The sequence below is a fragment of the Chanodichthys erythropterus genome, chromosome 6, assembly GCF_024489055.1.
Source record: "Chanodichthys erythropterus isolate Z2021 chromosome 6, ASM2448905v1, whole genome shotgun sequence".
In the NCBI taxonomy this organism is placed as follows: Eukaryota; Metazoa; Chordata; class Actinopteri; order Cypriniformes; family Xenocyprididae; genus Chanodichthys; species Chanodichthys erythropterus.
Genome location: NC_090226.1, coordinates 3842026 through 3856674, shown reverse-complemented (window position 1 = coordinate 3856674; position 14649 = coordinate 3842026). Strand labels below are relative to the sequence as shown.

At 36.3% G+C, this 14649-nt stretch overlaps 1 protein-coding gene across 8 annotated transcripts in view; it reads left to right on the top strand.

The window, feature by feature from the left end:
• The window catches only part of camta1b (calmodulin binding transcription activator 1b), a 240753-nt gene that overhangs the window by 205670 nt on the left and 20434 nt on the right, over positions 1 to 14649 (top strand). For 7 of the 8 annotated variants that reach the window (XM_067387774.1, XM_067387780.1, XM_067387778.1 and 4 more), the window contains exon 5: positions 10848 to 11001. In XM_067387774.1, the coding sequence (XP_067243875.1) occupies positions 10848 to 11001 (154 nt within the window). Of the gene's footprint in view, positions 1 to 10847; positions 11002 to 13759; positions 13910 to 14649 lie in introns of those variants that run through there. The other variant, XM_067387781.1, reaches the window with a different exon arrangement.

The following is a 14649-nucleotide window of genomic DNA, read 5'->3' as shown; positions in this document are numbered from 1 at the left end:
CGCAACTTCCGTCTCATGCCAACTTTAATAGTCTGTCGTAGGGCTGCACGATTATGACAAAAATCATAATTGTCGATTATTCCCTTGAAATTCACCTGCTTGATTTCAAATGGTAAATTGAATTTTTTTTTTTAAAAAGTTAACATTAATAAAATAAGAAAAAATGAACAAATTACTAACAGCACAAATAAATACAACAGAATAGACTGCTTTAGTAGTGATAACAGTAGTGATCAGGTAAGAAACTGAATAAAGAAACAAATTAATCAAATGTAAAATAACATTGGATAATCTTCATTGTAAAAATTAAATACAGATTAATCAATTAAAGTGACAGAAGTTAATAAGTCAAGAGCAGTAAGTGATTTTTTTTATTATTCTTTTGTAGAGAGTGGCATGTTTATTCGGCTTCTGTCCCTTTAAGATTTGACAGACACATTCTTCCTGAACTGTTTTACGTTAATACTCACCAGAGCCATGGGCATTGTGACGTTGTTTCTGAGTGTATTTGAGCATTAATAATCCACGAAAAAGAGCTTATTTTGGCGCTTGTATGTCAAAGGCGGCTTTATTATCTGTCTGCGCTTCCTGTGAGCGCAAAATCTGCGGGAATGAATATAAGTATGCGCAATCCTGCGAAAGGAGTATTGGTATCCTTTCTGATATTTCAGTATAGATACATATAGAAATGTAGATATTTTTGACAGCACTAGGCTGTGTGCACGGCTTGTTGAAAATGGCGGGTCCTGGTGTTGTTTTGCTTTTTTTCCCCTGGTGTTTCGTGTGCGTTCGATATATCAGTGTACACTGATTCGATTAATTGTGCAGCCCTAGTTTGTCGTGATTTTTTCCATACAGTGAAAGTGGGACAGAACCAGCTGTCGAGCGCCATAAAAGTATCACATTTTCAGTGCATAAAAGCTTAAATTTAAGTCTTTTTCTCACACAGAGCTCTTATTTGGTACTATTTCTTATTCATATTGCATTTGCTTGTGTTTTTGAATGTGTGTTTGCTGTGCAGCAGTTTGAATGAGACACACAGCTGAAGTACAGCAGGTGTGAGACGACTCCAGACATTTACAAACTGACAGACGTGCCTGTAATGCAAGATCCACCTGTGTGGAAGGAGAGAGAGAGAGAGAGAGAGTATTTATACACTTAATTTATTACCTTCATTAACTTTGATGAGATGGGAAGCAGTTTATGGTTGAGCTACACTGGCCACACATCATGCAAACATGTGTATTTGTGTGCATGTGTGTGAGAGTGTGTGTATCTATCAAGGCTTGTTGCCAGGTTACAGCCATGTGTTGAAACTGCCATGAGCAACAGCAATATTGCACCATTGGGAAGTGAACCGGAGAGAAATGGAGTGAGAATCATTAACAAAATACAGTTCTAAAAACAAGGAAACTTTTGGGGTGAGTCAGCACGTCATTTAGGAGAAATGTGATCTTTTGACAGAGTAAAACCATCTGAAACATCAAAAAAATGACATGCACTTAGAACCTCCTGATACAAGAAGAGGTTTGACTGACGTGATACAACCCACTCAGTTTGCTTTTTATGTGACATTTAGGTGCAAGTGAAACTGTAATCAACATTACAACAATAACAGATAAATGTGCAACATAGTGACAGCTCAAGAAAGAGGGCAACAGTTTCTGTGAAGGTTGAAGAGATAGAAGAGGAGAAACTATTGGAAAATGTGTGCACTGCAAAAAAAAAAAAAAAAAAAAAATCATTTTTCTAATCAATTTTTTTTTTCTTGTTTTCCAGTAAACATCTTAACATCCTTCAAGCAAGATAGTCAAAAAAAAAATCTTCTTGTTGTCTTGCAAAAAGCTTTTTTTTTGTACAAACCCGATTCCAAAAAAGTTGGGACACTGTACAAGTTGTGAATAAAAACAGAATGCAATGATGTGGAAGTTTCAAATTTCAATATTTTATTCAGAATACAACATAGATGACATATCAAATGTTTAAAATGAGAAAATGTATCATTTTAATTCCATGGCATCAACACATCTCAAAAAAGTTGGGACAAGGCCATGTTTACCACTGTGTGGCATCCCCTCTTCTTTTTATAACAGTCTGCAAACGTTTGGGTACTGAGGAGACAAGTTGCTCAAGTTTAGGAATAGGAATGTTGTCCCATTCTTGTCTAATACAGGCTTCTAGTTGCTCAACTGTCTTAGGTCTTCTTTGTCGCATCTTCCTCTTTGTGATGCGCCAAATGTTTTCTATGGGTGAAAGATCTGGACTGCAGGCTGGCCATTTCAGTACCCGGATCCTTCTTCTACGCAGCCATGATGTTGTAATTGATGCAGTATGTGGTCTGGCATTGTCATGTTGGAAAATGCAAGGTCTTCCCTGAAAGAGACGACGTCTGGATGGGAGCATATGTTGTTCTAGAACTTGGATATACCTTTCAGCATTGATGGTGCCTTTCCAGATGTGTAAGCTGCCCATGCCACACGCACTCATGCAACCCCATACCATCAGAGATGCAGGCTTCTGAACTGAGCGCTGATAACAACTTGGGTGACATGGCGTCCCAGTTTTCCAAAAAGAACTTCAAATTTTGAGTCGTCTGACCACAGAACAGTTTTCCACTCTACCACAGTCCATTTTAAATGAGCCTTGGCCCAGAGAAAACGCCTGCGCTTCTGGATCATGTTTAGATATGGCTTCTTTTTTGACCTATAGAGTTTTAGCCGGCAGCGGCGAATGACACTGTGGATTGTGTTCACCGACAATGTTTTCTGGAAGTATTCCTGAGCCCATGTTGTGATTTCCATTACTGTAGCATTCCTGTATGTGATGCAGTGCCGTCTAAGGGCCCGAAGATCACGGGCATCCAGTATGGTTTTCCGGCTTTGACCCTTACGCACAGAGATTGTTCCAGATTCTCTGAATCTTTGGATGATATTATGCACTGTACATGATGATAACTTCAAACTCTTTGCAATTTTTCTCTGAGAAACTCCTTTCTGATATTGCTCCACTATTTTTCGCCGCAGCATTGGGGGAATTGGTGATCCTCTGCCCATCTTGACTTCTGAGAGACACTGCCACTCTGAGAGGCTCTTTTTATACCCAATCATTTTGCCAATTTACCTAATAAGTTCCTCCAGCTGTTCCTTATATGTACATTTAACTTTTCCGGCCTCTTATTGCTACCTGTCCCAACTTTTTTTGCTACCTGTTTTGGAATGTGTAGCTCTCATGAAATCCAAAATGAGCCAATATTTGGCATGACATTTCAAAATGTCTCACTTTCAACATTTGATATGTTATCTTTATTCTACAGTTTATGAAATTTTTAAATTATTCAATTTCTAACTTTTTTTATTCACAATTTTATACAGTGTCCCAACTTTTTTGGAATCGAGTTTGTAAGATTTTGCTTCTTAAGTTAATATACCTTGTTGTAAGGATGTTTAGTGTCATTTTGAGACCCCCTTGGAAGTTTGCTAAGGCCCCCTGATTCCCGGCCCCCTGCTTTCACATCCATTTATTGTTTTTTTATTCAATATTTTGGCCAATTTGCAGAGTTGGGCAGTAGCTACAAGTTGCGACGCAACTAGCTCAACTACATTTTTCAGTAGCTTGTCAGTAGCTCAGTTACTTGTAAAACAGTCTAGCTTTTCCAGTACCTAACTATTTTTTCCAGCAAGTAGCGGTGTAGCGTATACCAAAAGCTACATTCTGTTTTGGGTTCTGACGAGTCACGAGCCTGTATTGCATTGAAGCAATGCAGTGAGTTGTTCTTACTAGATCACAAACTAAATTTGTTCATTACCGCCATGTGTTGTTTTATAACGTCTGTTCGCCGAAAAGAGATCACCTATTGATTATGTAAAGGACGTACATGAGTGGATATTTCACTTGAGTCGACTGTAAGATATGCAAACCAGAGATTAAAATGCTGTTTACATCGAAGACTTTTAAAGAACATATATGAGGTGAATAATAGTCTTTTTAAATTGATTAATAATCCTGCTTTATTGCACTCTGTTTATTTCTGATTTCATTACAAAGATGACCTGCCATGGTTTAACACTAGAAGTCCCAGAGATTTGTAACCTTCCTTTAGCCAAGTGGATGCTAACTGGCTAGTCTTTTGGCTATCATTAGCATCAATTCATGTGTAAATATGGTCATTACCTGAGCAATCTGCAGGGGGGTTGGGGGTGTGTGTGTGAATGGTTGCTGGTGGCTTGTTTGTATGTGTGGGGGAGGGAGACCTGCTAAAAGCAGAGAACTTGATTGACCATGGGCCGGTTTCAGAAAGGAGGTTAAGTGAAAACTCTGAGTATGTTAACCCTGAAATGAGGGAGTGCAAGTGATGTTTAAAAAGTTAACTCACTCATTCACACTGCAACCATGCTTTTCATACTAAGTATTTTTTTTATCCTATTTCAAGTAAATTAAAAAAAAAAAAAATCTTAAATCAAGATGGATTTTCTATATGAGAAAATTATATATGATATTTAGTCTTGTTTCCTGGGGGGATCTAAATTAAGTGCATTTTACTTAAGTAAAATTATCAATATCTGCCAGTGTGGTAATAAAAATAATCTTAATGCAAACAGAAAGTGTTGGAGTGTCTACCCAGTGAAAAAAAGTGCAGTAAAATACACTTTATTTTAGTACACTTTTACACTTCTATAATGTACAGTGCTCTATTTCCATGCACTTATTTTGTACTTAATATACTAAAAGCTCTTCTTTAGTACTTCTTAAGATAATCTTAAGAACATCTAAGTGTACTCAACTGTGCTATTTTGAGACACCATGAATTTGAACTAAAATGTGCTTTTAACATACTATCTCTGTATAGAAAAATGTATTTAGTTACCACTTGTAGTACACTTGAACCCACCTTTCAAACACTTTTAAAAATGGACTTATGATGTATTTCAAATATAAGATTAATATATAATGAATATATACAAAATGTATTTATAATATATTGCCAGGCAGTGCCAGGATTGTGAGTGATTTCTGGAATGTACTCACTCACTTTTTAATATTATTTGTAAATATGTGTACAAATGGTTGGTTTCTTTATTTTATTTTGTACTATTTTTATCAATAGATCTCAGCAACAAAGGAAAAAAAAACAAAACATGTGTGTTGATTTCTCCCTAAGATGGCAAAGTGAAACACAAGTTTCCTTGAAGTGGCTCAGCATGGCCCCACATTGTTTACATAACAAAAGCAACTGTTCACAGCTGATTAAGGATATTAGCCTAAAGCCTTCCAGCCCATCGGCTGTCCTGTGGGTTTTATAGGTAGAAAAGCCAAATGGCTGCTCTCTGGGACTTCTAGTGTTAATCTGTCCCGCCACAGTTTTGTAATGAACCTAAAACACCACTAATCGAAGAGAAAATAAAATCGCAATATAGTAGTGCGCTTATCACATGGCAAAGGCTGGTTGCAGCGGGCAAAGCACACTGTTCGCCCGCGAGAAGCTCATGATTGCCGTCTCAGAGCGGTTCTGTTTAAGATAAATGCTGTGTGCACCATCATTGTTTGCTGTGAGTTTGACTTGCATTTTTGACTACTCTTGAGTATTTAAGTTGCATGCATTTTGTTCTTGCTCTTATGTTACATTTGTAGCAATTTTGCACGTTGACAGCCAGTTTGAGATATAGCCTAGGCCTATGCTATATTTGAAGATTGTGTGTATCGAATAGTTTACAAAATCAAATGATTCTGACAATTTTTGCCATTGAAATGACTAGGAAAAACATGTCCCAAATCAACCTGAGTTCACCTTATACTCTTTGAAATCATAATTGCATTGCATTAAAGGGTTAGTTCACCAAAAATGAAATTTCTGTCATTTATTACTCACCCTCATGTCGTTCCACACCCGTAAAACCTTTGTTAATCTTCGGAACACAAATTAAGATATTTTAGTTGAAATCCGATGGCTCCGTGAGGCCTCCATAGGGAGCAATGACACTTCCTCTCTCAAGATCCATAAAGGTACTAAAAACATATTTAAATCAGTTGATGTGAGTACTGTGGTTCAATATTAATATTATAAAGTGACGAGAATATTTTTGGTGCACCAAAAAAACAAAATAACGACTAATAAAGATTAACGTAGGGTTTTACGGGTGTGGAACGGCATGAGGGTGAGTAATAAATGACAGAATTTTAATTTTTGGGTGAACTAACCCTTCTGTTGCACATATTATGTTTGACACCTTTGAGCAACTACATCCCCTTTCCAGTTCTTGCTGATAAAAACAGTGCAGGGTGGTGAATATGCTGGCGTAGAAGTTTTAGCACAAAACAGTATAATCGTGCCTTCAAAAGGCAAACAAATAATGCAATCCAATTTCTCTCTTGTTTGAGACTGTGATGAAATCTTTTTTTTCCTTAAATCTACCAAAGGTATTGTGCAAACACCTTGAAATATGCATCCCTGAATGTGTTAGCTCTTTTCCGTCTCCCATCTGGTCGCTAACGCTGCAATATTAAAATGCTAATGGGGCCGCCGGACAGACGCTGAGAAAGTTGATTCCATCTTTCACGGAGACTGAGAGAGACGTACTAACTCTTTCGGTCAAGAACGCCGAATGATTGGCTCTATTTAAAAGCCAAAGGTGATGCGAAGACAAAAGGAACTGATTTCAAAGTCAAGTTCTGGCCTGTATCTCATCGATTAGCTCAGATGGTGTGACTCGAGTCGCTGTAGAGTTTAGGGTGGGAGAGCGTGGAGGTAGATTGATAGAGAAGGTAAGTAAGTGGCAGCAGGGGAAATTTATTGACAGTTTAACATTGACAAAGCTTCAAAAATGTCTCAAGCTGCTGCCGCTGCCACATTTCTCTCTGTCTGAGAACCCGCACCATTCATGTAGATGTGCTTTTACTCAGCCCCAATTATAAACTAGATCATTTTTGGGAGAAAAATTATATGTTGGTGAATAACTAACCCTAACTGACTCAGTTTCTCCAACTATCTCACTTTCTAACACAACATGTACAACACTCCTGGCTGTTTCTGTTGTTCGTTTAGCTACATGTATCAGCTGTGTCCTTTGAGTGTATCTATGCGCTACAGTTTGATTAGTCATTCAAAGCCGCTGAATTTCTGCCCCTAAAGCTCCACGTATCCCCTTCACACCCACGACTTGTGCTTATAGCAGCTGAGCTTTAAACAACACCTATTACTCTTACGCTGTCAATTAGGATAATTTATGGCCGTAATTCTGAGCCGGCATGAATTGCGGTGTTTTGATGTTGGTAAATACTTAGAAGTTAATTGGGGGCATCTGCTCCGGGGAGTTCGGGCGAAGAATGGGAGACTGTTGTGTTTTCACGCGTGCTTGCCAATTAACGACTCCCACCTCCATGCCAACGAACGCAAAACATCTCACAGACCCGACGTTTAGTGAGTTTGCTCCTCCACCGTGGCTGAGATTCTCTGGGGTGTGTGTGTTCAGATGGAGTTGTAATTGAATGGGTTAATTTCACTTCCTCTATGGATGCTGCATATGGGTGTTTCTTTAACTATATGCACTTTTTGCCCTGTGGACTTCCGTAAAGCACACTTTCATACAAAAGTTTTTATTTGATAACTAATTTAATTTGTCTGCACCCAGTATCTGTCAATTTGCATACATATCATGCATCACAGATGAATTCCAACCTGATCTCTCGAGAAAACGTAACTATTCCCTTATGAAAATTAACCATGTTTTTTTCATATAATAAAGTGTAATAACCATGTTTTTTGGCAGATTGATTACCATTTGTACAACCACAGTTTTACATGATTAAACTGTGGTTAGTATTGCAAAACCATGCACTGTAAAAAAGAATTGTTGGTTTAACTTAAAAAGTTACCTTGTTGCCTTAAAATTTTGAGTTCATTGAAATTAAAAATTTGAGCTAAAGGGTTAGTTCACCCAAAAATGAAAATTCTGTCATTAATTACTCACCTTCATGTCGTTCTACACCCGTAAGACCTTTGTTCATCTTCAGAACACAAATTAAGATATTTTTGATAAAATCCGATGGCTCACTGAGGCCTCCATTGACAGCAAGATAATTAACATTTTCAGATGCCCAGAAAGCTACTAAAGACAGTTCATGTGACTACAGTGCTTCAAACTTAATGTTATGAGCGACGAGAATACTTTTTGTGAGCCAAAAAAACTAAATAATGATAACAATAGTGATGGACGATTACAAAACGCTGCTTCATGAAGCTTCGAATCATGTGAATTTGGCAGTTTGATTCATGTTCTGAACTGCTGATTCGAAACAAAAGATTCGTAAAGCTTTGAAGCTTCATGAAGCAGTGTTTTGAAATCGGCAATCATTAGATATTGTTGAATAAAGTTGCTATTTTTTTATTTTTTTTTGGGTGCACAAAAAGTATTCTCGTCGCTTAATACATTAAGGTTAAACCACTGTAGTCACATGAACTGTTTTAAATATGTCTTTAGTAGCTTTCTGGGCATCTGAAAGTGTTAATGATCTTGCTGTCAATGGAGGCCTCAGTGAACTATCTGATTTTATCAAAAATATCTTAATTTGTGTTCCGAAGATGAACAAAGGTCTTACAGGTGTAGAATGACAAGAGGGTGAGTAATTAATGACAGAATTTTCTAACCCTTTAATACAATGAAGACGATTGGTTTAACCAACAGAAACTCGAGATATTATGTTATCTGAGCCATATTAATTATTCAAGTTGATTTGACAAAAAGAAAAAATGTTGTGATAACAAATCATGAAAATATTTAATCTGTTTAATCGGTTAATCTGTGTTTTACATGGTTTTCATAAGGGTTTTATGTGGCCGCAATTTTGAATCATAAGCTGTGATTCATAAGGAAACATATGATTTTTAGAGAAAAGGTCCACCCCTGAACCTAACTGTCAGTTGGGCGTAAGCAGATTGTACAAATTCATACTAATTCATACTAACATACTATGAATTCGCCAAAACATAAAATAGTTACAAATTGCCATGAAAGGGTTTTTTACGGAAGAGGATTAGGGCCAAGCAATAATAAAAAAATAAAACCATCTCGAGATTAAAGTTGTTCAGTTTCAAGAAAAAACTTGTTAAATTTCGAGAAAAAAGTCAAAATAAAATGTTGAAAATAAACTCGTTAAATTACGAGAAAAATATCAAGATAAAATGTTGAGAATAAAGTCATTAAATTACGAGAAAAAACTCATTAAATTTCGAGAAAAAAGTTTGTTCTCATAATTTAACGACTTTTTTCTCGTAATTTAATGACTTTATTCTCATAATTTAATGAGTTTATTCTCAACATTTTATCTCGACTTTTTTCTTGTAATTTAATGACTTTATTCTCATAATTTAATGAGTTTATTCTCAACATTTTATCTCGACTTTTTTCTCGTAATTTAATGACTTTATTCTCATAATTTAATGAGTTTATTCTCAACATTTTATCTCAACTTTTTTCTTGAAATTTAACGACATTTTTCTCATAATTTAACAAGTTTTTTCTCATAATTTAATGACTTTATTCTCAACATTTTATCTCAACTTTTTTCTCTAAATTTAACAACTTTAATCTCGAGATGGTTTTATTTTTTTATTATTGCTTGGCCCTAATCCTCTTCCGTAGTTTGTTCAGAACCAAAAAAATGTCATTTCCATTATTACTCAGCTCATCACTGATTTTTGTAATAATTCCATTCATTCCATAATTTCATAGCTAGCATTTTATGATTGGCTCAGATTATACATTTTGTAAATATGGACAATTCAATACTATATTTTTATGCTGCGTTCACACCATGTTGTAATTACCATCATTTTAAGATAACAACTGTTCACATCCTCCGACTGGGAATTATGTGTTTCTGTGGCAACACTATCAACGGCCAAATGAATCTGCAGCAGTCAGGTGGTACAAGCAGGAGCTCTCAAGGACGTGAACTCTTTTTACAAGTTGGAATCTCATAATTGTGGTAATTATGACAAGGTGTGAGCACACCTTTAAGTTTTTATATAATTTCACAAAATTATGGCTTGATTGCCATGGCCACCGATTTGTCATGACACCGGACGTACTACAGTTTGCCACGTTGTCATGATCACGTGACCTACCACCATCAGCTGCGTCGCTTTATTGCCATTCATAAATCCTCTCCTGTGGCCTCATAGGATAGTAAAGTCATCATATGCACACTTCAGAATCTTGCCAGAAGTAGTAGGTCGTCTGGGTACTTTTTGCATTCTGTTTTATGAGTACTGTGAATTCAGGCATACTTCTGTCACATAGTAGGGAAGTATGCGATTTCAGATGCAGCCTTGGTAGAAGTAGTAGGTCATCCGGGGACATTTCATCTACTGTTTTTCGAATACTATGAATTCGGACATGCTACTTTTTTGGTGTACTGTTTTTTACATACTATATAGTAGGGAGGTATTCAATTTCAGACGCACCGCAAGTATCTTGTTTCATGCCATGAAACATAAATGTTCACTCTTTATTTAGATATGCATTGCATTTGATATGCATTTTATGATGATTATTTTAAATCTGGGTTTTTGTGAGGAAAAATCTCCAGTATGTGTATCTGTGTATATGTGAGAGTACCATTTCAATATACACTTGGTTGCCGTGGTTTACCATGTTTTATTCAAGACATGTTTCCTAAATCTTCTCCATAGACCCAATGAAAAAAATGTTCAGACTTTCTTTTGAGCAGAAACTTGGTTCTGTCGCTGTTCTCCTTTTGTGTCAGTTTCAACTCGCTTTTGTCTTCACTTCCTTCTTCCCTCATTAAATGCAGTCTTTCATCTCATCAGCTCTTTCTTTTTCTCTCTTTAGAACCCTGACATTGTGCTGGTCCACTACCTGAACGTGCCCGCCATAGAGGATTGTGGGAAACCGTGTGGGCCCATCCTGTGCTCCATCAACACGGATAAGAAAGAGTGGGCCAAATGGACCAAGGAAGAGCTCATCGGGCAGCTCAAACCCATGTGTGAGTGTAAAACTACAGTATTAGTTTGTTCTTAGTATGAATATAGTATAATATGTCTACTAGAGGGGAAAAACTGTATTTATTTAATAGCTATATATTCAAGGTTATACCAGAGAAGATTCATCTGTTTCTACTGTGGTATTTGAGCACTTAAGTCACACTTGAAATATCTGAATGTCATTCCATTAGATAACAAAATATCAAAACAAGTGGCATTTGCTTTCATATTTTGTTTGGCATTCCGACATTTTAAAGTGTCCAAATGCGTTTTAGTTCTCAGAGGGGTGCATCTGTATTACAGATGCATGTCAGGAAAAGATCCAAATCATTTCGACACCCATCCTCTGTGTTCTTGTGCTTTTAACTTCACAAAACCAGTTGAGTTTAAGCCAGCGTTCGTGTTCACACATTGCCACACTCTCTGTAAATTCACAGCAGTTATTTCACTGTAATGTTAGAGTGACTTTTAAATCTGAACACACATCAATGAGTCATTAACTTCATGATGTGGTAGTGCAGCGCTGAAAGGGCAGGAGAACGCTTCTCACATCATCATCATCTCTTTGAATGACCTTCTGAGAGTTGAGCTCAATGATGGTGCGGTACTGCCACCTACTGGTGACAGGTGGAAATCACAGGGAATTTTAGCTGAGAACTCAAATATCTGAAGTGGCTGACTGACTGCTCTTACCAGTCATGTATTTTGAATGATGCCAGCTGTTCAGATAAGATGTGGCCTTGATGTGACCTATATATGTACTGGGGCATAAAAAGGGCATTTTGGTTAGATATGTGTGATTCAGGTGAAAGTATCCTAAAATGTCAGCAGAAGAATGTCAATATAATTTATGTATTGCAAAAAGAAAATTAAGATTATTTTATTTTATGTCAGTTAAGCACATTTACCCAGCTTCCTCTTTACTATAATGTGACTGGATGTTTGAGTTTCCATGTAATTCTGATTATTCTCAATGATTTTAATTCGATTCTTAATTATTTTTGAAATATATTTTAAGTCACCCATGAATCAAATTCAGTACTACAATATAAATAATACCAATATTATAAACTTGTTTGTTTTAATAACAGATAACAGAATGATAATGTAAGTGTGAAATGTGCTTAATTGTCATTAAAATAATGTCACAATGCATATATATATATAAAATATACATAGTACACCTATTTATATGTAAACACAATTATTATGCATATATATATATATATATATATATATATATATATATATATATATACACACATGTATGCATTTAAGAAATATTTACATGTTTGCGCGTGTCTGTGTGTATATATATATATATGTGTGTGTGTGTGTGTGTAATTTATATTATATATAAATATAGTATATTTGTTAAAAATATACACAGTACACACATATATTATGTAAACAAACTTTTATTTTGGATGCGATTAGTCGTGATTAATTGTTATTTTTCTAAAAAAATTACTGTAAAAATACTAAACAAATTTATACAGTCAAATACCATTTTCCAATGTAACAGTGATATACCGTAAAACAATGCATTCTGGGTAATATTTGTCATTTTAAGAAAAGAGGCCTATAGGCTACTTTCTTGAAAATGACAAATAATATTACCCAGAATGCATTGCAATATACAGAAGTAATATACTGTAAAAACGATGAATTCTGGGTAATATTTGTTATTTACGAGAATGTAGCCTATAGGTTACTTCCTTGAAAACAACTAATAATATTACTCAGAATACATTTGTTTCGTTTTTTTGTAGTTATTTTTTAGTGTACATATATACACACACACACACACATATCATGCATATGTAAGCAACTGTGTTGTCTCTCTCCCTCTCTCTGTCTCTGAGACAAACTGATTTGTATTGACTAAAATCATGAAGTTCTTCTCTGAGTGTCTCTAATTGGATTGTGTCAGATGACTGTGATGTTTATTTCTGGACTGAAAGATGAAAAATGATGCTCTCAGTAGATGAAGTGCACGGTTCCATGCTGTGTTTTCTATCAACATTAGAGGAAGCAAATAAGATGGCTTTAGTAACTGTCACTCTGCTCATATAGCTCTGTGATGCTTTCATCTCATTAAACCAGCACCCGGGGCCTCATTACTAAAACATACTGCACATGAAACAGCACAGATAGAGTAAAAAGGTATTTGACTGGTTCAGGCTTGTAACATAAACCATTCATTGATCGTCAGTGTTTTAGCTGTAGTAGCTGAGAATGTCCAGCAGATGTCAGTGTTTCACTGTTTTGCTTTATCAGGCTGGCCATGTTGGTTTGGGGTGATCTGAAATAGCACCTGATTATCTGCTGTCACTTCAAAATTGTCTCATAAGTTAAAAGGAAGTAAAGCATTATAGACAACATTTGCTTTACCATTTTTAAAAAACAGTTTGCATTTCCAGGGTCCCAAATCACAGCTGTTGTGTAAAACAATGGCCAAAATGCCCCAAAAAAAAAGGTGTCATGTAAATGCTTACCTCCAGAATGTTTCCCCACATAGACTTTCATTGCAAGTGCATTACTACAAACACAATTTTTGGTTGCCTGGACATTTCTGTAGGAAAAGGCAGATCACGTTCCATAAGCATTTGATGGATTCGGCCCATGATGAGTGACAGTGACAGCCCTGTAGACAGTGGTAGGGGAAGTTAGGCTGTCTCTCCCCTGCAGTTTCAGTAGGGAAGTGCTGGCGAGGTGCTGGTCTGTGTGGCTGTCTGGCTGACGTCTGTGTCTCCTCTCTCCTGGCAGTTCATGGCATCAAGTGGACTTGCAGCAATGGGAATAGCAGCACTGGCTTCTCAGCAGAGCAGCTCGTGCAGCAAATTCTGGACAGCCACCAGACCAAACCACCTCCCCGGACTCACAACTGCCTCTGCACGGGAAACCTGGGTAAGGAAACGGGCGTGAAATGACATCTCTGTAATATCTCAATAGGCAGTAATGAGATTCATCGAATAGCCTCCTGCCTTTCAGATTTGTTTCCTGAAAAAAAAAAAAAGTCTCAACAATCCTATAATTCTGTTACCAAAAGTCAGATATCTCAATATGCACACTATCCCTGTTTCACAGACAAGGCTTAAGATAGTCCTAGACTAAAATGCATGTTTGAGCTGTTTTAACTGAAAGTAACTTGTACTGACATATCTTAAAATAATTCAGTGCCATTTTTTTGTCTCAAGATGCACTCCAGTAATGTTTTTTTCTAGTGTACATTTATAAAAAGCTACTTAAATACCCTAACTGAACTAAGGCCTTATCCTGGCTTAGGTGAAGCCCTGTCTATAAAACTATGTGAAACATGTCTTCTTTACTATATTCTGTACTTTTCTCTTTCCATAAGAGTTTTATTGACAGCCATTAAGCAACTTATCTAACAGTATGATTGTATAGTTTATCATCTTCTTTCATAATAGAAATCTGCCAGTGTATTATTTAAATTTGGACATTGCTGTAGATTACTGAGAGCCCTTTCCATCATAATTTCAGGTTCAGTATAGATTATGGCCAGTAGATGGCACGATTGAGTCAAGTAAAATTAAACTGAGTATAAACTTTCTCCACCAAAAATTACACGCATTGCACAGTAATGTCATTTACATTAAACAAAAATATTTTAAAATATTATGAAA